Genomic DNA, 27,952 nt, shown 5'->3' with positions numbered 1-27,952 from the left:
CAAACACATTACCTTTATTAAAAAGCTAACTAAAAATATTTAGTCTTGATTCAGAGCTTAACTTCTTTCATCTCTGTATCATGCATATCAGAAACCCACTTAAGCAAAACACAGTTTACTCAGAAAATGTTAGCAACCTCAAAACCTTACCTTTGGTTCAGACATAGAGTGGAAAGATCTAAGATGCAGCTCTCCAACATAAAACCAATGTTTCCTTCTTCCCTCAAATCATGAAGTCATTATCAGACAAAACAATTGGACTGAAAGTGCCATGAGGACAGGAGCTGTGTCTATTTTCTACTGTCTGGGATCCTCAGCATGATCAATATTATGCCTGGCACATAATTCAATTTCAACTCATTACTCACTTGTCTACTAATTGTCTGAATGAAGTAGTTAGTTTCTGGAATGTTTCAAACTGCTTATAATTTTATTCTTTCCCATATTAATCCATAGGAATAGTTTGGCTATTTCAATGTGTGTAAATGGAAAATATTTTTGGTTCCCTATATAAAACAGATCATACTATGTCTTGAACTCTATGAGCTCTATCAAGGGGTTATAAGCTATGAATAAATTCAAATGATAAGCACAAACCAGAAATAATTTAGTGCATTATGGGTTTTTGCATATACTGTCTAAAGACATTAGGGACCCAGCATAGTATAGAGATAGCATTTTTAAGTACATGTAGATCAGGCCAATTGTGGAGAGAATAAAAACACAGTGATAGACAAAATAATCCAACTATACAACATTTATATGCTAGGAAGTAAAACATGTTCCCACTAGGCTGCCAGTTTCCTGATGGCATGAATTGTACTTCTTTGCATCCCTATTATCTATAACAGAATTTTAAAGCTTTTTGCTCTCAGGAACCCTTTATACTTTAAAAAATTTTTGAGGGTCTCAAGAGTTTTGACTCCACATTTTAGTTTAGGTAGACTATTTGCCATATTGAAAATTAAACCTGAGAAAATTTAAACAGATTCATTATTTCATTTGAAAATAACACAAATCCAGAATATGATAATATGAATAATACATTATTTATGAAACATATTTTCCAGAAAAAAATGTTATGAGGGCTTTGTTTTATACTTTTCAAATCTGTTTGATAGCTGGTTTGATGGAAAAGTTGGATTTTCACTAGCTTCTGCATTCAGTCAGCTGTGAAATGTTATTTTAATTGAAGGATATAAGAAAATCCAGCCTCCCACAGGTATGGAATTTAAGAAGGGATGACCTTATGGACACCTAGAAAGGGCCACTGGAAAACCCCAGGTACGCTCATTCCATGCTGTGAAAATCACTGAACTATAAAATCATCTGCCACAGCATCATCATTCGATAACTACTTACTGAATTAACAAAAACTTTAGGAAAAATAAACTCTCAAAGCATATATACACACACCCAAATGATAATATTCTTTATAAATGCTCATTGTTTTGCTGTAATGAAATATTAAGTGTTTGAACTTTGCAACTCATCACACCTAAATTGAAATATAGGCTGATGCAGGGTAATCAGAACCAAAGGTTGAAAAACAGGGAGAATATACAATGCCAAAACTTGATAGAAATAAACAGATGATGAGAAAGAGACATTTTACTTGAAAAAAATGCCAGGCATAACCAAATTAAATGGCTAATTTGAATGCTATATGGGTCTCTTTTAAGCAGTAAATTAGATTGAAACACTTTACTGAACACTAGTTGGATTCTAATATTTTTAGTATCCTACATGCTGTTTCTAATTAATCTATAAAAACCATGAGAAAAAAATTTTTGCTTACATTTTCAGCATTTAAGCTTTAAATATGAATAGAAATTAACCAAATACCAGAAACAATATATTGATTCAAACATTTTACAACTCAAAAATCACATTTTCTTAAAAATAATTTTAAATAAGTTCAAAATGAAAATATAATTTTTAAGATCATATGTTAGATTTTCAAAAATGTCACCTCACTTCTTGGCAAAGAATAAAATGACTTACTTTTCCTTTTCTTGAAGCGGATGCTCCTGAGGAGCCATTTTAGGTTCTGTCCCAAGATTTTTTTGCATTCGCTGTCTCCTTTTTCTACTTGGCGCAATATCAGTGACATCAAGACTTGAAATAATGGAATCATCTTTACTTAGAGCAGCTAAAATAAAATGAGATGAGAACGTGACCCAACAAAATTATGCACATCCATACCATTTGTGAGTAAAGTATTAACTTGCTGTTTTAGCATTGACATAAGGTGACAATTAAAATACAGCAAAACTATTCTTTCAAATCTTTAGGCAGATTCGTTGAATCAGGTCAGTTAGATGGCATATGATACTTTACTACCAACAAAAACATCATGTATATTGTACACATGGAATAATTCAATCAAAATGATCTTTGATGCTGGGTGAAAGTGTTCTTGGAGATTTAATGGAGCTAGTATTTTTATTAGGATTGTAACTAGAAATCATAGCAACAATGACAAAACTGCATTTTTTAAATTATTATTATATTTTAAGTTCTGAGATACATGTGCAGAACGTGCAGGTTTGTTACATACATATACATGTGCCATGGTGGTTTGCTTCACCCATCAACCTGGCATCTATATTAGGTATTTCCCCTAATGCTATCCCTCCCCTTGTCCCTCACCCACTGACAGGCCCTGGTGTGTGATGTTCCCATTCCTGTGTCCATGTGTTCTCACTGTTCAACTCCCACTTATAAATGAGAACATGCAGTGTTTGGTTTTCTGTTCCTGTGTTAGTTTGCTGAGAATGATGGTTTTTAGCTTCATCCATGTCCCTGCAAAGGACATGAACACATCCTTTTTTGTGGCTGCTTAGTATTCCACGGTGTAATATGTGACACATTTTCTTTATCCAGTCTATCACTGATGGGTATTTGGGTTAATTCCAAGTCTTTGCTATTGTAAGCAGAGCTGCAATAAACATATGTGTGCATGTTTCTTTATAGCAGAATGATTTATAATCCTTTGGGGATATACCCAATAATGAGATTGCTGGGTCAAATGCTATTTCTGGTTCTAGATCCTTAAGGAATCACCACACTGTCTTCCACAATGATTGAACTAAGTTACACTCCCACTAACAGTGTAAAAGCATTCCTATTTCTCCACATACTCTCCAGCATCTGTTGTTTGCTGTCTTTTTAATGATCGCCATTCTAACTTGTGTGAGATGGTATCTCACTGTGGTTTTGATTTGTATTTCTCTGATGGCGAGTGATGATGAGCTTTTTTTCATATGTCTGTTGGCCACATAAATGTCTTATTTTGAGAAGTGTCTGTTCATATCCTTTGGCCACTTTTTGATGTTTTTTTTTTTTTTTCCTGTAAATTTGTTTAAGTTCAGTATAGATTCTGGATACCAGCCCTTTGTCAGATGGGTAAATTGCTACAGAATGGGAGAAACTGACTCAATTTTGAATAGTGTGCCCAAAGCTTAATTTTTTCTCCCTTAAGCCCGTTATTTTTACTATGTAATTTTGCAGAATGAGCGGTTTTTCAGGTACACATATATTACATTCTGGCAGAAAAGCTTGCATGTTGAGTTCTCACTCTGTGTAGTTCATGCTTTAGTTGATCTCTCTGAGACAACATGGACTCTGTTGAACATTCTACTGAAATTCCTCTCTTTTTTTTTTTCTATTATAACTATTAATTTCCAGATCTTATGTTTTGGGCCCTTTGCTATGGGTTTTCCATGTATTACCTTGTTAATCCTCAAAATTACTTCATAAAGTACTTATTATTACTATCCTCATTTTATTTTTAAGGAAAACAAGGCTTCAGAGAGGTTAAGTGACTTTCCCAAATCACACAGCCTTTGTTCTTATATTTTGCCATTAGGACAATTAAAAAATATTTTTTCCTAGTGGGTAAATTATTCTTTGATCAAATATTAAGTGAAAGCCCATCAAGGCATAGTTTACTTTCCAAAGCTGTTTAAGTTTTAGGACATTTTTTTATTAGCCTCTAAAAATGTATTGGGAATAGATAAGGGTATATTAAAAAGGAAGTGGTTTTTTTTTTTTAAACACATTCAAGCTGAAAGATTTCCCAATGCTATTAAGCTAAGAGATGACTAATGAAAGTACAAGTATATGCTTGTCTATGAACAAAACTAGCAAAACTCTTAGAGCTAGAGGACATTTCAATTACAGATGTATAAACTGGATAAAGATTATATTTAATGTCACAGCAGATATCTAGGAAAAAAGAATATTAAATTTAAATTAAAATACAAGGCAAATTTAAAAAATAAAATTAGTGAAAAGTTTTGCCATTCATTTCAGAACTCCAAATGATGTCTTACAAATTGGCAACCAAAAAGGATACCGTATGTGGGAAGTGATTACATCATGTGTTACAATGTCTGCAACTTACTTTAAAATCCAACGTTACTAAAGGTAAGTTAGTGAGGGTGGACTATAACCAAGATGTTTCTAGCATCTAATCAGGAATGCACCAGCCAGGAGCAGGCTGATGGGATCAGAAATCTGTACTCCTAAGGGGGTCACTCCAGGTCCTTTTGTTATTCATATTTCAATCAATAACTGATGATTTACTAATAAGTATACTGAATGACAAAATGCATGCCTATTGATAAAAACAAAGCATGTAAACTAACTTGATGAACATTGCATATGGATTTTCATGAGTGAACTAAAAGTACCAGTGTTATACAGACTGGCTAAAATATATTAGAAATACTGCCCATCATTTTACAGACAAGGTGTAAAAATCTCACGAGGCCTATTTACACTTAGAGATAATCTTCCGTTAAATTTTTAAATGGTTCTGTGTCCAGCTATGAACCCTGAACAACTGTGGTTGTTCAGGCATCTTTTTATTCGTCAAAAATGAACATTTTCTATGAGGTGGTGACTGGGGAACCTAAAAGGACAGAGAGCTTGCAATTTTTTTTCAAACTTATAGGACAAGTTCATGAATTATTTTGTGCTTACTTGCAAGTAAATATTTAGTTAGTAATTGTATGTGTGGCAAAATTTAATTTGAGAATTTTATTAATTGCCTTGAAACAAAATTGCGGGAGAAGTATCTAATGTTCTCATACTTCAAACTTCTTGGTGACTATCATTATTATACCACAAATAAACTGAAGTTGTGTGTGACCAAGTACTTCCGGCCAGTTCACCACATTACGATGCATTCCTCTTGATAATTACACTGTAACCTTTCTATAAAATTGGCATGAAGAAAAATGGCTAGCTGTATAAGCTTAGTTACAGTTTAAATGGAATACATCTTTTTTGGTTTGTGTTTGCACCATGGGAACAGTGTTCCCCTCAGTTTTTCACATAAATGTAATAGCAAACCATATTGTAATAGATGCTCTTACTTCAAATATTTCTTTACAATGAAGTTTCAATATCTATCTAGCCTTTAAAAAAAGGCAAAAACAATCCATTCTATCCTTCTCTCTTCACCCTGAAACCAGGATAAAAAGGCACTACTCCAATACTTGGCACCTAAGTATTAAATTGCTCATCTCGAACATTTTTCAAATTTATTTTCTTTTCTTCTTCTTATTTTTTTTTTTGAGATGGAGTTTTACTCTTTTCGCCCAGGCTGGAGTGCAATGGTATGATCTTGGCTCACTGCAACCTCTGCCTCCCGGGTTCGAACAATTCTCCTGCCTCAGCCTCCCAAGTAGCTGGGATTACAGGAGTCTGCCGCCATGCCTGGCTAATTTTTGTATTTTTAGTACAGACAGGGTTTCACCATGTTGGCCAGGCTGGTCTTGAACTACTGAGCTCAAGTGATCCACCCACATCGGCCTCCCAAAGTGCTGGGATTACAGGTGTGAGTCCCTGCGCCTGGCCTACATTTTTCAAATTTCAACTCATCCTGCCTTTTTCCTCCAATTGTGATAATGTTTGGTCTTTTCATGGTCTTTGGTCTTGACACTAAATACTACAATTCTGTTCTGACATTAGCTCCCTTGAACAATGACTGTGGGTCTCCAAATGAGCAATGCTATTTCATATACAACAGAAGGGATCCGAACTATATCAACAGGAGGTCACAGATAGGAGTTCAAAAATGTCTATAATATTCATCACCTTATATATACATTCAAGTGCAATAATTCAAGTTTTCACTTTCAAGTCTGGTATCTCATTGTTAAAAAAATCAATTCATATTAAGTGTATTAGGTTATATGTATTCATTTGATATGAGAGAGAATTTGAACAGAGTTGAAAAAGGATAGCAATGTTTAAAGGGTAATGAGGAGGAGTGTGGCCTTGTAACAGCATGCATGAAAGGTACAGGAAATGAGACAGGATAAATATGGGCAGCAGAAAAGAAATGGAAGGAGTAAGAAGGCAGAGAGATAGTTAAATCAGCTTGCAAGTTTTCAAATTCAGGCAGAAAAGTATGGATTCAATATTGACTGGGGAGGTTTTTTTCTTAAGATTCTACCTCCAGAATTCTGTTTTTAATATTGTCATTTTTTTTTTGTCATGAAAACGTGTCTTTCACCATTTCCAGGATTTATTTTTTTAAAAGAAGACAAAAGGAGAAAAAACAAAAACAAAACAAAACAAAACTAAAAACCATTGCCAATTAACTTACTACAGCTGGAATACTGATTGGTATAGCCGTGGGACGAATTTCAAGTTCTTGTTAGGTTCACTGCATCTCGAAAATGGGGACTCTTTTCACAAGCCCTGTTATTGTGAAAGGTGGCTCCACAAAAAGCCACACTTCTTCTCATCTGACAGACGAACTGCAGGATCTTGGCAACAGTAGTTCAGACATAAGAAAGACGGGGAGTTAGCTTCCCTGGGTACTCTCAATGTCGGAATGAAATGACACTGTTGGCTAAGCTGCCAGGAATTTGGCTGAATCCCCTAAGTTAAATTACCTGGTAAACTTCAGCTTCTGACCAAGAAATCTTTAAATCTCAGTATTTTTACAAATCACTTTTCAGGTTTATAATTTGTTTTTATAAGGTGCTCGCTATTATCTCATATTTATAGATGTTTTTCTTTTCATATCATATATACTTTCTGTGTGCTTGACACACAGAAAGAGTCTATAATACTTGAAAGAAGATTGCCACCTCTCTTCCTCATTCCCCGCCACACAGATACGCCCATCTTTAGCCCCCTCAAATACACACACACACACACACACACACACACACACACACACACACACATACATATCCCTCAATGTCCTGAAGCATGTTATTCACAGTTGTGGCGATGTAGCTTATAGAAGGAAGGAGGCTCTAATCTTCAGGTGTCTTGACCATGAAAAAAAAAATGTGTACTATTTGCAAATGCCATGTCCAGACAAACCAACCAACCAACCATGAGTGGTTTCCCATTGCCTACAAAATAAAGTCCTAAGATCTTAACCCTGCATTCAAATCCTTCTACAGTGTGACCTTCACCTGCCTTTGTAACCACACCTCCCACAAATCTTCTACCATATATGTAAGCTACACCAAGGGCTGCCAGGTAACAATACCTTTATTTTTGTTCTGTACTTCCCCTGTTTTGAATGTCCTCTACTCCTTTACTGGCTTATCTATGTGCCTCCTTCTAGCACAGCCCAACTCATTCCAGTCATCCTAGTCTAGTAGTCCCAATCCACAGAAATCTTTCCTGTCTCTGTAGGACTTACAGTTTGAATCACTCATCTTATACATACAATCTTATATTGTTACTCTCTTTTTATGTTTATCTCGTTTCTCCAATTAAATTATGAATACCCTATAGCTAGAACCCATGCCTCATGCTAAACCCTAACATATTACTCAGTAGTTTTATACAAGAGAAATATGAAGATTGGATCTCTTATTTTCAAATGTGCATCTTATTTTTTAATCAAAAACTTACTTATAAACCTCCAGATGTAGGGTAAAATGGAGTGAGAATGCCTGGGTTTGGGTCTTCAGTTCTGCATTTACCTTGGGTATATTACAGAATCTCTAAGTTTCTCAGCTGAGAAAATGTATATAAACTATAATTTCTGAGATGACAAAATAGAGTAAAAAAATGTACAATGTAAAATGTAAATAAAAAATATTTACAAACTTTTTTTAATAAAAAAGTATCAGAAATATCCAATATCATAATTAAGGTATTATTTTTAAAATAGTATGTTGTTAACAAAGGCCAAATTAATATTCATTTAGGATATCTACTATATCTTTTCACAGACATAAAAAAGTAAGATAAATACCAGTTTTCCTAATTCAAAATAGTCCAATTGCCACAGAGCCACCATCTATTATGAACACAGAGTACTCAGTCTACTATGACTGCTTTTGGCTATTTTATCTATTTATTCATTTCACAAGTGTTTATAAAATATTTAGAATCAATAAGTCATTGTTTCATTTCAAAAGATATAAAATATTAGGAGAAAAAAGCACAAAATCCAAACCTTAAAATACAACCCTAACTGAATCTGAAACTTCAAAACACATATTCTTCCTTTCCCAAGAGAAAACAACCAACCAATGCCTCAGGCTATCTTGTGCCTCTGTAGTATGTCTTACTGACAAGTACAAAGATAATCAAGAAAAGAGGCTGAGATAAGGTCTATCACACCATACTTCAATAGGCAGTATCTTAAAGTGACCTGTCTTGAGGCAGTAAATTTCTAATCTGACCAAACAAGCAAACATTATTTTTTCATGCCATTTATCAAATGCCCATTTTCAAATCTGTAATCAGTTGCTACTCAGTTTTCACAATCTAACCTGAATTACTGACAACCATCTTACAAGACAAGTCAATGGTGTAATCTATGAATTAGCAATCACCAAATAAACTGATTATTAACATAACACCAAACACTTAAGAATGTATGTGTCTGAATCTGTGTACATATACTTTCCCAAACATCAGGCTCCTCTCTCAGCCAGTACAGCTAGAAGTCAGACTTAATGACAAATACCTACTGACATTGGGGTAACTCAAAAGGTCATCTTTGGAAATCCAATACTCTCAATGTCAGAGGCAGAGTGGGCCACTAAGGATAAACCACAGACCCCAGAAGTATCTGCAGCATAAAAAATAGTAAGTTGATTATATTAGATATTTATTGTTCTATGCCTACAAAACATTTCATTGTTTATTTTTTAAAATGTTATTTATTTATTTATTTATTTTTGAGACAGAGTCTCGCTCTGTCGCTCAGGCTGGAGTGCAGTGGCACTATCTCTGCTCACTGCAAGCTCCACCTCCTGGGTTCAAGCCATTCTCCTGCCTCAGCCTCCTGAGTAGCTGGGACTACAGGCGCCTGCCACCACATCCGGCTAATTTTTGTATTTTTAGTAGAGATGGGGTTTCACCATCTTGGCCAGGATGGTCTCGATCTCTTGACCTCGTGATCCACCCGCTCTGGCCTCCCAAAGTGCTGGGATTACAGGTGTGAACCACCGCACCTGGCCTCAATGTTTAATTTTTAAAAATTGTTTCTTAAAACTTTACAACCAAAGGAATTCACTTCTTCAGACCTTAAGAATTCATTTATTCCTCCATTCATTCAACCAATATTTATTGAGTGTTTTATGAACTATTCTATGCAGAGGCCAATATTAAGGTAAATTTCAGAGGCATTCCTTGAAAAAACTCTGGAACTGTGGCACTATCCAGAAGATACTACCAGCATGCATTCAAAAAGTTTATAATTAAGTAGGACAGAAAGACACAACTATTTGTAAGACAGCCATAAGCCACACAAGCAATTAAAAAGGAACTAATTTAATAGTTCTAAGGTAGGCATAGATTTCCAGCTGTTTACTACATTTCCCAAATTAATCTGTGAAGCTTCGATTTTTCTTTTCCATTGTCAACTATCTATTATAACTCGATTTCTTACATTGCTTTTCTTCTTATATAGATGCTTTTTTTTGAAAGCATAATCCTTACAATCAGATGGCTCTGAAGTACATTTTCCAAAAGAGAAAATTAAAGGGCTAGCTCACTCTGAGCAAACTGATTTAATAAAAGCCTTGGCTTCAAAATTAGGTTTCAGGATGTTTCAGAATAAACTCAAACAGCAAATCTGAATTGAAACGATACAATCACCTTTTTGGGTAGGACTTTTGGGTAGCCCTGAAACATCCTTAGATTTGATCAAACTTGCAATAATGTATCTAATATTTGTAAGCTCCATGAAGGCAGGGACTAAGTTTGTCTTATTCACTGATAAATCAAGACAGATTAGAATGGTGTGTAATACTAAGTAATTTCTCAATAAATATTCATCGATTGCTATAAATTCTTAAATACTAATGGAACCTAATAATAAATAATTTACAAGTTATTTTGCATCTGTGTGAAATACCATATTATTGATTAGTTATGCCTGCTGGTGCTAGTTCCAGCTAACATTAAGAAAAGAAAAACATTAGTGGGAAAAAGCAATTTATGAAAGAGCAACATTAAACCTTCAATTTATATCATTTTGAAGTTAAAAATAACAAATCTCTGAAAGCACTTTAAATGGTTAATAAGTTTCCAGAAAACAAAACTAAAATTTCTTAGCTTTCAACAGCTACCTATGTCATGAAATGTTTGGAGTCAACACCAAGCTTTATTGTTTTCATAGGTTGACTTCTGTTAACCTAAGACATTTGTTAGTGATTTCTTCATAGAGATTTCTAAGGATTTTTGAAATTTTCATTGTTTTTTATTTTACTCAACTGTTAATAAAACTTAGACTTTTTACAAAGCTTGGCTTATAGAGGTTTTCATTGAACTAGGATAAATTTAAAAATTGGACAAAATAAATAAAATATAAAACCTTTGCAAAAGAAATGGTAGAGGAAATCTTTCAGGGTATTTTTAAAAAATAATATATTACTAGCATATTACCTGCAGTGACTCTATATTACCTGGTTAGACCTAGGACAAGATCACTAGCTTGACTAGTAAGTCAAAATCAAAATCTGATAAAATTGGCAGAGTGAATTATTAGCATGATTGATTATCTGGTTAATTTGGTCGATAAGGAACAGTGTTATATATCACAAACTCTCTCTCTCTGACCATTAACAGGGGTAGGAAGAGGAACTTAACTGAATGTATTTGACAACGATAAATCTTTCCACTTCATTTTGCCAATGCACGCTTAATCTCAGAAAACTCTGGAATAATTTTGATATATTAGGACAAAACATTCTATTTGCACTTCTTTAAACTCCTTTACAACAAGGGTGATGCCTCTGTGATATAATTTGGCCAGTTTGTAGTTGTTCTATGAAAAGGAAACTAGAAGGCTAAATTTCAGTGGCATTCCTTGAAAACTGTGAAATGATTTTCAAAAAAGAGATTTCCAGATTTGCAACACTAGACATGTCCTAACTAGCTTTAAAACAGAATGGGATTAGGCAACACTTTCATTTAGAAGGAATAAGAAACATTCTACACCAAATGGTTAAATAACTAAGAAAATGTTTATATTGAATTAATAAAATACTTTAGAAGAATTCCAAACTTGAGTCTGTGAGTCATTGTCTTTATAACTATGGGCAGGCCACATAACAATTCTGTAAAGGTTTATTTTTAAATCTGTAAAATTAGGTGGGGAAAAATTAGACTAAGTGGTTACTTCTGGTATAAAAAATCCTTGATTCTGTAATTTACCTTATGATTTTTTAAAAAATGATTATATTATCCAGATTTGGTAAGACAGACTAATGCACTTTCAGACCATTTTGAAGCACTTTTAAGTTAGTATTGGGTCAAAAAGCATTGCCCAAATTAGAAAGCTTTACGTAAGAATTTTCTTTTTTTTCTTTCTTTTTTTTTTTTTTTTGAGACGGAGTCTTGCTCTGTTGCCCGGGCTGGAGTGCAGTGGCCAGATCTCAGCTCACTGCAAGCTCCGCCTCCCGGGTTTACGCCATTCTCCTGCCTCAGCCTCCCAAGTAGCTGGGACTACAGGCGCCCGCCACCTCACCCGGCTAGTTTTTTGTATTTTTTTTAGTAGAGACGGGGTTTCACCGTGTTAGCCAGGATGGTCTCAATCTCCTGACCTCGTGATCCGCCCGTCTCGGCCTCCCAAAGTCTGGGATTACAGGCTTGAGCCACCGCGCCCGGCCCAAGAATTTTCATTTCCAAACATACACATGTTTTCTTTATGTTGTACCACTTCATGTTATTTATGATTTTTCAAAATTTTCAACAAAAATCTCATAAGGCTTTTATTTTTTAAATGACTAATTTGTATATCCTTTGGTTACTGGTACTCAAAATTAGACAATTAAAAGCTAAAGTTACTTTGAACATCAATTTGACAAGAATAATAACTGGTAAATTTATCATGGTTTATTATAAATGTATTTTTAATGAAATCTTACATTTATGAAGACAGTTTAGCTATCTTCAAATTACAGTTAGCAATGATTATTAGCAATGTGTGAACTCCTTATTTTGAGCATGCTGTCTCAGTAATGTGTTCAGATCAAAGCTTTCTTAATGTCACTGTCCACAAAACTTGTCATGCCCCAAATATGGAATCAGTCTTGATGCCTTTCAAAACTTCATCATGCAAATCTAATCAGTACCACATAAAAAGTTTTTAGGTGTGTCTAATAATTATCTGCACCTCCAATACTTCCACTGTTTCTTAGATTACTGCTATAGTTTATACATGGCCAAGCTGATAAAACTAATTCTCATTAAAACATCTAGGAGAATTTTTCTAAAAATGCAACTCTGATCAAGTCAGATCCTTTTCTATTGCCTTCAAAACAAAAATAAAATTCTCTAAAGTATTTTTTAAAATGTCATTCTTTTCCTGGTCAGCTTACTTCTACAATTATACAATTTTAGATAATACTAATTGTCTAAAAATTGTATTCAGAAAGAAATCACTCAAGGTTTCAATTATCTAAAACATATCAATACAGAAAGCTTCAACTTGCTAGTAAGTTAAGCTTACTAGCTTAACTGAAGTTGAAGATTAAGATGGCATCATCTTAATCTTCTGTGGATGACATATCAGTTCCTCTGATGCTTCCTTGGTCAGATTTCTTGATAATTCCCAATTAAATTTTCATTGTTTTCCTTCATCTAAGACAACAGTCCCCAACCTTTATGGCACCAAGAACGGGGTTTCTTGGAAGACAATTTTTCCATGGACTGGGTGAGGTTGGGGGGATGATTTTGCCAGTGATTTGACAAGAGGTGGAGCTCAGGTGGTAATTCTCCCTGGATGACTTCTCACCTACTGCTGTGCGGCCCAGTTCCTAACAGGCCACGAACCAGAACTGGTCTGCTGCTTGGGGATTGAGGACCCCTGTTGTAAGATATGGATGAAGGCATCATCATCTTACTTGGTTGGCTACCTAAATAGTGTTTATGATTTTCTTGTCAATAGCCTCAAATCCTTAGAATTATGCATACTTGTTCATAAGTTTTTCCAACTGGTATTAACTCCTGTCAGTTTTGATTAAATCCACTGCTTGTGGAACTAAATTTGTTAAGCAGAATTGCAGGCAATCAGCAAAACTATTTTAAAATATTTTATCTTCCCTTTCTAAAATCTGTATTTACCTAGCAAACACAATCAAAGAAGGCAAATACAGTTAAAAAAGGTTAATGTATGTATGTCACTCCACTAAGATTTATAAACAGATAGGAAGTCCATATTTCAATCTCATAAGGTATTTTAATCTTGAAACTGGAATTGGGGACATCAAATCATAGTATGCCTCATAAAGTTATCTATCTTACTATCTGAAATTCATAAAATGTGCTTTTGTGCAAAATGCATTTATCTTATAAGTTAAAATACACAAACTGTTACTTTAAAGGACTGATAATTTCATAGTATTACCATTTTGTATAAAATGGGAAAAAATGAGAAAAGAATATCTAAATAAGAAACATCTTTCCAATGAGGTAAATGCTTCATGTATGCTCACATTTTTAAATTTCTAATTCTTCCATAATAAACTGACATTTAGAAACATGATTCATCATGTTGCTTGGTCGTATTAGGTGCCCCAAAAATTACTGTTTTAATAAAAATAGCACCAAGGAAAATACTGAAGATTATATAAGTAGAATATAAAAGACACAAAGCTTTTTCTAATTAAATGTGGACAAAGTAACAGACTAAAATTTTGCCAGATTTGTTAATATATAAACATAACTTCTTTTAATAAAAGTCTGTAATTTTCATTATAAGGCCAACACTGAATTCAAAGCCTAACACATTTAACTGGAGTCGGCATTTAAAATGTCCCTGTGGAGAATATTCTAGTCTTGTACAAAGGAGTATATTATTTGTAAATAATGGTTACCAGATATCTTAGCCAAGGAATACAGTTACACAAGGGAGGTTAACATAACACAGCTGGAAAAGTACAGAAGAAGAAAGAAAAAGTCTGTATTTTTGTTACTGCTCAGACAGATGAATAGATATATAGATAGACATAGATATCTATATCCATACTGGTATATCAGTTGGAAAATAAAAAATATAAATGCTGTAAGTAAAAGTGAGAAATATTACGCCTAATAGAAAAAAGGACAATGATAGAAAAAAATTAACTTGAAAGAAACTTCCATAAATAATTTGCGAGCTTTTTTATCCATAGAAAAACAAGGATGAAAGAAACAGTGACCTTCAAGAACAAGTATTCAATAGACAATAATCAATTTCTTGCAGGTAATGTGATTGTTGCAGAGGGAAGTAGAGGAGATTAAGAGAGAGGTATTAAAAGGACAGATGGAGGGGGGAGTGGGAAAAGTGGGGGAAAGAGAACAGATCGAGAAATACATTTTTACTGAACCTTTTCTAAAGTTAATCTGTATTATCTTCCTTGATCAAATAAGATATTTTCAAATGTCTTCCAAACAATTATTTACACTATACATAGTTGCTTTTTAGGTAAATAATAACTTTTAAATACAGATATCAAATGAACATTTTTATTGGAAATCTAAATAAACTGGCACATTTTAACATCAACTGATTTTCAGCCAAAAAATCTTATGCAATTATTCAAAAAGTAATCTAATTTTTCCTTTATTTTATATTTATTCATGCATTTCTATGACAATAACAATTATATTCCTAGGTTTCTAGTAGCTACATATTTCTATTTTGTTTATATTTTCAGACAATAAATTATTTAAAAATCTACTAATTGTGGGTAATTATATTAAACACAATAGGTCCAAAGGTCAATAAGGTCATATAACTCACTTCCTAGACTCCTCTCTCTAAGTCTACACAGCAACAGATTAATTTCAAAATCTCTTGTTTCATTAATTATAATAAAGAAAACAGGGTACTCTAATGATTTAAGCCCTGAATATTTTTTTTTTATTACCAAAACACCTGTTGCTTTTTTACAACTTATTTCATTAAACACAGAAGAATGTTGATTTTGTTACCCGAGGACATCAAAAGCTAAGAAAACAAACTTTCCTTAATAGAACCATTCTCAGAACACTTTTCTCAACACAAGTGATTTTAACATGCTGCTCCTTCCCAGGATGGGGTTTTTACAAAGTGGTTTACATTATTGTTCCAAGCTAGTGTGATTTATTTTTTATATGTTGTAATATATATGCATATTTAACTTCAAAACAGTAGTATTATTAGTATGAAATATATAAAATTGATTTCAGCAAAAACCAATTTCTAAGAAGTTGAATTTAATTCTATGCCAAACTTATGTTAAAGATGTTTTCAATTTCTCAAGAAGAAATTACTGGTTTTCCACATTGGACAACAGTTTGTGCAGCACTGTGCTTCCTGAAAGAAGAGAAAGACAAGAGGTGAGCCCTAGGACCACTCTGTCTTTCTACCTGCTGTACTTTCCAGACCTCAACACAGGGATGTACGTGGAGCCCAGGCAGACCACAATGACCTCATTCAACTAAAGAGGCACAAAGTAGAGCTTGGTGCTGTTGAAATAGCTGGAATTTATAAGGCAAAGCGGTGGGAAAGCATTAACTACACAAAAAACGAGCCCCAAAAGGAGTTATCATAAGTCATTGGATGCATATTAAGCTGCACATGCACAAAGCAAGGCTGAAGACCTGGCAGAAAATAGCTAACTGAAGAGCCATGAGCTGTGATTTGAACAGAAATCCAGATGTCACATACTAAGAGATGTAGAACTTCACTGAAAATGCTAAGCACTCATGTGACACCCCTAAGAGGTCTAGACCCACTCTAATTGAGCTTACAGAAAAGAAGAAAACAGAGCAAGCTGACTTTCCAGTAAATTGCCTCCCAGAACAAAAGTCAATGCTCTTTAACGAAAGACAACAAAATCCTACAACATAGAAATCAGAATGTCTAGTATATAACAAAAAATTACTGACATATGAAATAACAGGAAAATGTGACCCATAATGAAGAAATCACTAATACTTCTAGTACATAATGAGGAGAGTTATATTTCCTTTTCTATTATATATTCCATTATATAATAGTACAATCCTTGAAATACTAGAAAAATATATTTTAAATCAGTTACACCACTTCAATTCCAAAAACATTTTTAACTTTGCACATTATTTTTGAAAGATATGCTCTAAGAGCGTGCCTTCATCTGCCACATCTCCAATATTACTTCCTCCATTCTCTATTAATTTAATCTTTCTCAGTGACAGGCATGCAGCAGGGATTCTAAGTTTTGCAAAACCCTGCACATCAACTTTCTGCTTGTAATTAGGAATGCCGGGTAGGTCAACAAACCTAACGCACACCTTCCTGTTTTGTCCTTCCTTTCTCCATAACATTAAAATGTGCTTCCAATTTTCCAATCTCTTGCTTCCTTTACCCAGCTGACACTGGTTTCAGGATCAATACCCTCCCTTCTGGTATCTCTTTCCTAGCTCTCATTCTCACTAAACTGATCTCTGATCCTTTCCAGGGTAACTGCATGCTGTAGACTGCCTTTTCTGTTGGTAAGATATCTCTTTTAAAAGACTGAATTGCGTTCCCCCGAGATTCTTAAGTCCGAAATCTCCAGCACACCTGAGAATATGACTGTCTTTGGAAATAAGTTCTTAAAATAGGTACATAATGTTAAGTTAGGTCAAGGAGGTGAGCCCTAGCCCAGTGAGTATGATGTCTTTATTAGAAGAGGAAGAAACACCAAGGAAGTGCATGTACAGAGAAGAAGGTAGCCATGTGCAAGTCAAGAAGAGAGGTCTCAGGAGAAACCAAAAAGGCCAACATCTTCATCTTCCACTTCCAGTCTCCAAAAATGTGAGAAAATAAATTTCTGTTGGTAAGTCCTCTGTCTATAGTATTTTGTTATGGCAGCCCTAGCAAACTCATACACCCCTGAATATATTTTCATTTTTCCTGAAGTGTTCACTTACCTTCTTCATCATTGTGAAACTAACTTGATGGCATCACTTCCGTTAAAACATTATCCTCATCCCTTGAAGTAATACAAGCATATAGAAGAATATTTACCAACTACCGTTACTTCTAGACTATTATTCCAGTTTTTACAGAAAAGTTTAATTTTGAACACAAATGATACATCGAGAGAGAGAGAGAAAAAAAAACAAGATGAGAGAAAGATATCATAATTGAAAATCTAAATAGCAATGTGGTGTTATATAAATTAGTTTAAGAGTTGGTTATATATGATACCTGGTTTTGAATCCTACTTGCCCTGCTTACCATCTGTGTAATCTTGAGCAAACTACTTAATCTCACTGTGGATAAAAACAGAACCTATCTCATATTTTTGTTGTGAGTAAACTATATTAACAATTGTAAAGCAGTTAGCTTGGCACATTAGTTGTTATACAAGTGCTAGCTATTACCAAGGAAATTGATTTTGGATGGGATTGCTAAGGGAGTAAGTGCAGGAAAAAGGGCCTCGGTGACGGGAAGGTTAAAGTAGCAAGTGTTGTTGATTATATATCATTAGAAATTTGGAGTTAAATGAAGGTTAGATTCAATCATAATTTTTAAAATAAGAAGAAACTGGGCATGGTGGTGCACACCTGTAGGCCCAACAGTTACTTTGGGAGGCTGAGGTAGGAGGATCACTTGAGTCCAGGAGTAAGGCTGCAGTGAACTATGATCACACCATGACTTTCCAGCCTGGGCAACAAAGTGAGACCCTGTGCCAAAAAAATAATAATAAAATAAAACGAAAATGAAATAAGTAGAGCAAGAGATAAATATTTCTTGTTTATTTGTTTTAAGATAAAGGAGAATTGTGCATGCTTATAATCTTGGAACTTCATATTTACAATCTCATACAGTTAGTAAAAGTGAGAAATAGAATAAATATCCATGAAGCAAAACACTGAAAGAGATTAATGAGATTAAAAGTATTGAGTACAGGAATAAACAAGGGTAAGTAGTGTTTCATGCAAGGTTTGTGTCAGCTTACACACACACACACGCACACACACACAATGTGTATACGAGTGACCCTTGGGCAACATGGATTTGAACTGTGAGGATCCATTTATATGCAAATTTTTTAAAAAAATAAAAGTTACACTGAATTTGCCTGCCTCTCCCGCTTCCCCTTCCTTCTCTTCCACTTCTTCTGGATCTGCCACCCTGAGACAGAAAGACCAATCCTTCCTCCTCCTCCTCTTCCTCCTCCTCCCACTCTTCCTCAGCCAACTCAAGGGGAATGCCAGGGTGAAGACCTTTTTGAGAATTCACTTCCACTTAATGAATAGTAAATATATTTTCTCTTCCTTATGATTTTCTTAATAACATTTCCTTTTCTCTAGTTTACTTTATTGTAAGAATATAAAATAGTATTTAATACATAAAACACAAAATATGTGTTAAACGACTGTTTATGTTATCAGTGAGGCTATTAGTAAAGATTTGCGTAAGTCAAAAGTTCTATGTGGTATTCTGACTGTATGGGAAGTAAGCACCTCTAAACCCCGCATTGTACAAGGATCAACAGTACTTGATTGAAAGGTGAAATATATTCTTACTGTGGGTCTCAGTAAAAAGTTTTGAACTTTCTTATCTCGAGTATACGACACTTTTTAAAGGTGTACTTTTTTCCTGAAATGAGAAGAAAAAAAGGATCAGTGAACTGACAGTAGGGAAGTACTATTTTATTTAACAGAATTAATTCACTTGTATATTGTATTCATTACACAAAAAGATAGATTTGTGTAAAATTATGTTGTACTTCTTGAAATTCAATATAAATCACTAATATGGCTGCAATGAGTTAATAAGTGCATTAACTTAAAAATCTTACAACTAAAATTTTTATTTTCTTCTTTTATTTACTTCATATTACTCACTGCAACCTCCACCACCTGGGTTCAAGCGATTCTTGTGCCCCAGCCTCCTACTTCATGTAGCTGGAATTACAGGTGTGTGCCACCACGCCTGGCCAATTTTTGCATTTTTAGTAAAAACAGGGTTTTGCCATGTTGGCCAGGCTGGTCTCAAACTCCTGACCTCAAATAATCCGCTTGCCTTTGCCTCGCAAAGTGCTGGGATTTCAGGCATGAGCCACCGCGCCTGGCCTTGAATTTTTAAGTCAGTGAATGAACCACTTTTACAAAGTCCAGCGGGACATTCGCAAGATGTCAATTAAATATAACCACTGGTTTTCACATACTTGTGAAAATACTTGGGCTATCTTAGAAACCCCTCAAATGCAATCTTTCTTCTTCCTGACACTGGTCTTAGTGGGTAAGTTTTAGAACTCCCAATATACCATGGTACTGGCTTTTCCTCGTGATCTCACTCACTTGCACAATTTCAGCTATCATGTGTATACACAAGAATACAGAATCTACCTTTGTGTGTTTGGTAACTCTGGATGCAGAGTTCCAGGTGTTTCCTGGACATTTTTTTGTGTGTGTCCCCAAAGTAAAAGTTCAATATGTAAGCATTTTACATCATTAGTGTTGATTACTATCTTTACTATCTATTAAAGTAGAAACCTAAAAGTCAGAATGCCCCCATTCGTAATAATTAGCAAATAATTAAATTCTGTCAATTCTGTCTCCACATAGTTCTCAGCTCTCTCCTCTCTCTATTTCTGAGGACACTGTTGTAGTTCAGGTCATCATTTCTCTCTTGTTTTGATCCAATACCCCTTTAAATTTATCTCTGCATTTTTGGTCTTCTTTCTCTAGACATTCTCCGCACTCCAGTCAGAGTTATCTTTCTAAAATGTCAATTTAATGCTCTGAAGCTTTCTATCCAGCTCGTTTCTTGTCACTCTGCCACACAAACTCTGAGTCAGTAACACAGCCTCTCCCCCTTTCTTGAATATGTCCTATTATTTTACATTCATTCATTCATTTATGGAATCTGGGTCTCACTCTGTCACCCAGCCTGAAGTGCAGTGGCAAGATCATGGCTCACTGCAGCCTTGAACTCCTGGGCTCAAGTGAGCCTCCTGCCTTAGCCTCCTGAGTAGATGGGACTACAGGTGCATGCTACCACACTCAGTGTTTTTGTTTTTTTCCCCTGTAGAGCCAGGGCCTCACGATGTTGTCCAAGCTGGTCTTGAACTCCTGGCCTCAATCAATCCTCCTGCCTCAGCCTCCCAAAGTGCTAGGATTACAGATATGCATCACCACACTCAACACTATTCTTTTTTTTTCTTTTTCTTTTTCTTTTGAGACAAAGTATTGCTCTTGTCCCTCAGGCTGGAGTGTAATGGCGTGATCTCGGCTCACTGTAACCTCCACCTTCCAGGTGCAAGCAATTCTCCTGCCTCAGCCTCCCAAGTAGCTGGGATTATAGGCACCTGCCATCACGCCCGGCTAATTTTTGTATTTTTAGTAGAGATGGGGTTTCACCATGTTGGCTAGGCTGGTATCGAACTACTGACCTCAGGTGATCCACTCACCTCAGCCTCTCAAAGTGCTGGGATTACAGGCATGAGTCACTGGGCCGGCCCCAACACTATTATTTCACTTTAAATCAAAAAGAAAAATATCTTCATGCCTTTGCATATGTTATTCTCTCTACCTGGAATGTCCTGTGCTGCCCTCTTGATCTGCTCACTTTAGCTCTCCTGCTCACTCCTTAATATATAGTTGCAGCATAATGTACTCTGTAAATCATAGGTGAAGAGTCATATCTTCCTCCTTTTCTCCACTGCACTTTCTATGAAGCAGTTAAACATTCATTCATTAACATTTATATAACCTTATAATATAAATATATTTAACATATATTGATACCATCTATGACAAAGCAACATGTTAACATTTCCTACTTTGCATTCCAACCAATTGTTTAGATTTTTTTTTCTTTCCTTAACTAGAGAGTGAACTATTAAAAGGCAGAGACAATATCTTATTCAATGTGGCATCCTTGGAGACAGATATCAGGCCCAACACCTAATAGGCATTTAACAAATGTTAGAGTAAATAAATCAATTTGATACTTTCTAGCACACTATTTTCTTCTACACTGCAATTATTTCTATTCTCCCCAGCAAAATTTAAAATTCTGGGAGAACAGATTCATTAGGCATTTAATTATTAATGGCACAGTCTAGCGTGAACAGGAATTAAACATCTTTTCTAAAGAGATACCAGCCTACTTAGGAGCTGCCTGAAACTTATCACCCATTTGTAGTCTTCTAGCAGCTATCTCGGAATCATTTTATTTTTAATAAAAGAAGTAAGGTTGGGTCCTTTTCTTTTAGCTAAATGGCCTTCGGGTTTATCAGTAACAAAAAAAAATTAAATCATTGTCACCAAAAATGTGAAAGTTTCTAAGAAGAGATTTTTTTGAAGTATGAAAAACTAGGCTAAGTAATGTCAACTTATTTAAATAAAATGATTCCGAGAAAGACCAGATGTCATCATCAGAAAAATCTCTTATATAAATACAGTTCTCCATTTACTTACATATATGAATTATTACTTTGTGTGTCTTGGTAATTATTAGTGCTTATTACTATATATTTTTGATCTCATTCTTTAATATTTATTTTTGTCTTATTTAAAATTAGGCTGCAAGCTAGAGAATTCACTCAGGATAGAGCTTTGTGTGCATTTAATAACATCTACTAACCCAGATAAACACTAAAATAATTAGAATAGAGCAGCTTCGTCCAAATTTTGAAAACACAAGGGGTGTGAAGGCTCATTGTTTCTCCCAAAAACGTTTCTCTGAAGCCTGACAGATCTTTTCCCAAAACCAAAAGCATTCATTAAGGAGGCAAGATCTCATTTTCTGAGGACTGTCGCTAGTAGGTAATAAGGTAAATCATACATATATTACCCTGTGATATAGGAGAAATGTTCTAGCTCAGACCAGATGACTTCATAACCATCGTAAGTTTCTCTTTGATTACATTTCTAGATTATCCTTCCTGACAGGCAGAATTATTCAATACCATAAGGCCTCTCAAAAATCAGATAGAAGAAGCTGGGCATGATAGAGTGCGTTTGTAGTGGGGAGGGTTAGGTGGGAGGATTGCTGAACCCAGGAGTTCAGGGCTGCACTGTGCTAATTCATGTTGTCTTCATAATACCATTATCGATTTCAAATAAGATTAATTCCAAGAATATTTTAAAAATATTTAATTACTGGAATGAATACTATCACCATATCTTCTTTAAATATTTTTTTGAAAATTTAAATAAAATAGTAATATAGGTAATTTAAAAAATTATTTTGTTATGGATACACAAGAGTTGTACATATTTATGGGGTACATGTCATTACACATTACACAATGTGTAATGATCAAATCAGGGTAATAAGGATATCCATGATTTCAAACATTTATCGCTTCTTTGTGTGAGAAACATTCTTATTCCACCCTTTTATGTTGAAATATACAGTACATTACTAACTACAGTTGCTCTGTTGTACTACTGAACATTAGATCTTATTTCTCCTATTTAATTGTATTTTTGAACCGCTTAACCCTACCCTATTCCCCTCTTTATCACCCCCTTTACATTATACTTCCCAGCCTCTGGTAGCCATCATTCTACTCTCTATCTCAATGAGCTCTTTGATTTGCATTTTTTTAAGCTCCCACATATGAGTAAGAATATGCAGTATTTGTCTTTCTGTGCCTGGCTTATTTCACTTAATATGACATCCTCTAGTTCCATCCATGCTATTGCAAATGACGGTATTTCATTCTTTTTTATGGCTGCATAATATCCTATTGTGCACATGTACCACATTTTTTTAATCTATTCACTTATTGATGGACACTTAGGTTGGATACATATGTTGGCAATTGTGAACAGTGCTGCAATAAACATGAGAATAAAGATATCACTTAGATATACTGATTTCTTTTCTTTTAGATATACACCCAGAAGTGAGATTGCTGGACTGTAAGGTAGTTCTACTTCAGTTTTTTGAGGAACATCCATATTGTTCTCACATAGAGGCTGTGCTAATTTACATTCCCACCAAGATTACACAAGGGTTCTTCTTTCTTCAAATCCTCACCAGCATCAGTTATTGCCTTTTTGAGAAAAGGCATTTTAACTGGGGTGAGATGATATCTCACTGTAGTTTTGATTTGCATTTCTCTAATGATTAGTGATGATGAGCATCATTTCATATACCTTTGGCTATTTGTATGTCTTATTTTGAGAAATTGCTATTCAGATCTTTTACCTGTTTTTAAAACAGATTTTTTTTTTTTTTCACCTATTGAGTTGTTTGAGCTCCTTATATATTCTGGTTATTTGTCCCCTGTTGGGTAATTTGTAAATATTTGATCCCATTCTGAGGGTTGTTCTCTTCACTTTGTTGATTTTTTTTTTCCATTGCTGTGCAGAAGCTTTTTAGTATGATGTGATTCCATTTGTCCATTTTTACTGTGGTTGCCTGCGCTTTTGAGGTCTTGACCCAAATAATCTTTGCCCAGAAAAATGTCCTGAATCACCCCCTCAATGTTTGCTTCTAGTAGTTTCATAGTTTGAGATCTTACATTTAAGTCTTTAAACCATTTTGATTTGATTTTTGTATATGGTGAGATATAGGGTTCTAGTTTCATTCTTCTGCATATGGATATCCAATTTTCCCAGCAGCAGACTGTCCTTTTCCCCATGTATGTTCTTGCTGACCTTTTCAAAAATGTGTTCGCTGTAAATGCATGGATTTATTTCTGAGGGTTCTCTATTCTGTTCCAGTGGCTTATGTGTCTGTTTTTATGAGGCAGTACCATGCTCTTTTGGTTACTACAATTTTGTAGTATAATTTGAAGTCAGGTAATGTGGTGCCTCCAGTTTTATTCTTTTTGCTCAGGATTCCTTTGGCTATGATAGTCTTTTGTGGTTCCACATACATTTTAGGATGATTTTTTCTATTTCTGTGAATAATGTCATCGGTATTTTGATAAGAATTGCATTGAATCTGTAGATTGCTTTGGGTCTATGGCCATTTTAACAATATTGATTCTCGCAAGCCATGAACATGGATTATCTTTCCTTTTTTTGTGTGTGTACCCTTTAATTTCTTTCATCAATGTTTTATAATTCTCATTGCAGAGATCTTTCACTTCTTTGGTCAGGTTTATTCCTAGCATTTTATTTTATTTGTAGCTCTCTTAAATGGAATTCCTTTCATAGTTTCTTTTTTAGATCCTTCACTGTTAACATATAAATATATTACTGATTTTTCTATGTTGATTATGTATCTTGCAACTTTCCTGAATTTATCTGTTCTAATAGTTTTTTGGTGGACTCTACAAGTTTTTCTAAATATAAAAAATCATATCTCCTGCAAACAAGGCTAATTTAACTTCTTCCTTTCCAAACTGAACGCCCTTAATTTCTTTCCCTTGCCTAATTGCTCTGTCTAGGACTTCCTTGCCAGGAATAAACATTGTGAATAAAAGTCATAAAAGTGGGCATCCTTTTTTGTTCCAGATCTTAGAGAAAAGACTTTTCAGTTTTTTCCCGTTCAGTATGATACTAGCTGTGGGTCTGTCATACATGACCTTTGTCATGTTAAGGTATATTCCTTCTATACCTAGTTTGTTGAGATTTTTTTATTATGAAAAGATGCTCAATTTTATTAAATGCTTTTTTTGGCATTTATTGAAGTGATTATGATTTTTGGTCATTTTTGTTGATATAAAATACCACATTCATTGATTTGCATATGTTGAAACATCCTTGCATCACTGAAAACAGTGGTACTTTATTTGTTTTCTTTCTTTCTTAAGACAGGGTCTTGCTCTGTCACCCAGGCTGGATTATAGTGGTGCCATCTTGGTTCACTGCAACCTCTGCCTCTTGGGCTGAAGTGATCCTCCCTCCTCAGCCTCCCAAGTAGCTGGGACTACAGGAACATGCCACCATGCCCAGCTAATTTTTGTATTTTTTGTAGAGATGGGTTTTCATCATGTGGCCTAGGCTGGTCTCAAATTCCTGGGCTCAAATGATTCACCTGCCTTGGACTTCCAAATGCTGGGATTATGGGTGTGAACCAACCATGCCCAGCCAACAGTGTTACTTTTTACCATTACCAATGCCACCATCAATAAAAATAATATTAACATTAATGCTACAGAAGCTAATGTCTATTAAGTATGTGATAGATACCACATTAAATTATATGCATATTTAATAATATACATTATACATCATATACAAATATATCTATTTAAAGAGGATTAAGTTAAACCTCTTTAAACCTATATTCTCTATTTTATAATTGAGACAACTAAGACTTAAATTTTTTTTGAATGTCAAATCACATATCTTTAGTGAAGTCAGACTCCAAAGCCTGAGATTAATACAGTATAGTCCCCTCAAACCCTTAGCAATACAAATAAGGTAAATCATACATTATCCTGTGACAAAGGAGAAATGTTCTATCTCAAGCCAGATAATTTCATAACCAGCCTAAGTTTCCCTTTGATTACATTTCTAGATTATCCTTCCTGTTAAGCAGAATTATCGAATACCATAGGACCTCTTAAAAATCAGACAGAGGCTGGGTACAATAGAGTATATCTGTAGTATGGAGGTTAAGTGGGAGGATCGCTGAACCCAGGAGTTCAAGGCTGTACTATGGTATGATTTTACTGTGACTAGCCACTGCACTCCAGCCTGGGCAATATAGTGAGACCTCATGTCTAAAATTAAATAAGTGAGTGAGTGAATAAATGAATGAATAAATAAGTAAATAACTAAGAATGCATATTATGAAAAATCAGATGGAAAAAGATAAAGCTTGTGATTTCAGCAGTAAGCCACTTATATAATTCCTTTCAAAATTACTGGGATGGCAATAGGTGGAGGAAAACTTATGGAATATACTTCCATCAGACAACATTACACTCTTACCTCCTGGCACATTGTAGACTTTCCTGACCTCGTTATAAAGGAAAAGGTAGGCCTTAAATGTGCTAGAAAACTGTAAATGTAGAGCTGATAGAATTTTGCAGATTACCTAATATTCTCCTTAAATTTCACAGATTAAAAAAGTGAGATTTAGAGATGTCCATATAAAATGCCTTTATTCGTGAGCAAAGGTATTGGTAGAACTAAAACTAAACCCTAGATTTCCACAGTGCTGTAAATAACTGTGCTGTATATCACTCGGTGATTATTGTTGATAGCTAGAATTCTTTTCTTTTCTTTTTTTGAGATGAAGTCTTGCTCTGTCACCCAGGCTGGAGTGCAGTGGTGTGATCTCAGCTTACTGCAACCTCCGCCTTCCAGGTTCAAGCGATGCTTCTGCCCTAGCCTTCTAAGTAGCTGGGACTACAGGTGCGTACCACCATACTGGCTAATTTTTTTTTTTTTTTGCATTTTAGTAGAGATGGGGTTGCACCATGTTGGCCAGGCTGGTCTTGAACTCCTGACCTCAGATGATCCACCTGCCTTGGCCTCCCAAAGTGCTGGGATTACAGGCATAAGCCACCATGCCTGGCTTGTAATTCTTTTATATACAGAAGTTCTAGAAGAAAGATTTCTGCATTATATATATATATAAATCCAAGAGAGGATCTGTCCTTTTCTGGAGAAGAATGGGTCCCCCCAGTAAGACAAACAGTAAGGAAACAATCAACATATATTAAACTAAGTCTTCAAAAGGGGTATAGTTGATTATTAACATCAGCAACCTCCTCTAGGGTGCCTAAAGATGAGGAATAGAAAAGCTGCTTGTTTTCTCTCTGGATTCACTCCCAGAGAAAAGTCAGAATCAAGGGTACTTCCATTTGCCTACTGCACAGCCAGCCACAGAAGATGTGGTTATCCAAGTCAAAGCTGGAGAAATAAGTAGGATTTATATGGACATTAGACTTACTGAACTATGAAAGTTTCTTTACAGATTGATCCGTTCTGTGCATCCAGCTGACTTTTAAATGATGACTGCATTACTATTTACTTTCCAGTATGATAATTGACAACTTAGTTTTTGGCTTCAATATTCTTTACATTAACTTTTGTCAGTTCACCCATAAAAAATGGTTAAGATCATTTAACAACCAAGTCTAGTTATGAATTGAAGGTAAAAGAGCACAAATAACAGAGTGGGTAATTAAATAGCATGGGCTTTTTTTGTCAGTCATAAATGGGTTCAAATTATGGCTGTTCCTCTTGCTAGTTGTGTAACCTTGCATGAATTACTTAACCTTTCTTGAAATGAGAGCCATAAAGGCCTAATATTGATTGTGGTCAAGATGAAATGAGATAAATTATATAGAGCAACTAGCTGCACAGAATCCCAAAATAACAGCATAAAGTCAATGTTAGTTCACTTTCCCATTATTTTTTTTTGACCAGAAATTTACAAGATTCAATAGCTTTGCTTTTGAACAAGATTTAATGACCCTAATCTTCCTAATTTAGATATTCTTTTGGAAGAGAGATAGGAGGATATCTAGATGAATTTGGACAAAATTTCACAGTATTTAGTTCTTCACCAAAAATTAAACAAGCAGTTTCAAGTGAAAATCTCAATGCTCTAATGCCTACTCTTTTACTTGGTCTGAAA

The 27,952-nt window shown here is 34.8% G+C and overlaps 1 protein-coding gene across 3 annotated transcripts in view; it reads right to left on the bottom strand.

Moving 5' to 3' along the window:
• The window catches only part of XRCC4 (X-ray repair complementing defective repair in Chinese hamster cells 4), a 303,267-nt gene that overhangs the window by 114,254 nt on the left and 161,061 nt on the right, over positions 1 to 27,952 (bottom strand). For all 3 annotated transcript variants that reach the window (XM_011944217.1, XM_011944218.1, XM_011944219.1), the window contains exon 7: positions 2,005 to 2,152. In XM_011944217.1, coding sequence (XP_011799607.1) covers positions 2,005 to 2,152 — 148 coding nt within the window. The remainder of the gene's footprint in view (positions 1 to 2,004; positions 2,153 to 27,952) is intronic.

This window comes from Colobus angolensis, unplaced genomic scaffold, assembly GCF_000951035.1.
Source record: "Colobus angolensis palliatus isolate OR3802 unplaced genomic scaffold, Cang.pa_1.0 Scaffold23, whole genome shotgun sequence".
NCBI lineage: Eukaryota > Metazoa > Chordata > Mammalia > Primates > Cercopithecidae > Colobus > Colobus angolensis.
This window is presented reverse-complemented; position numbering and strand designations above follow the sequence as displayed.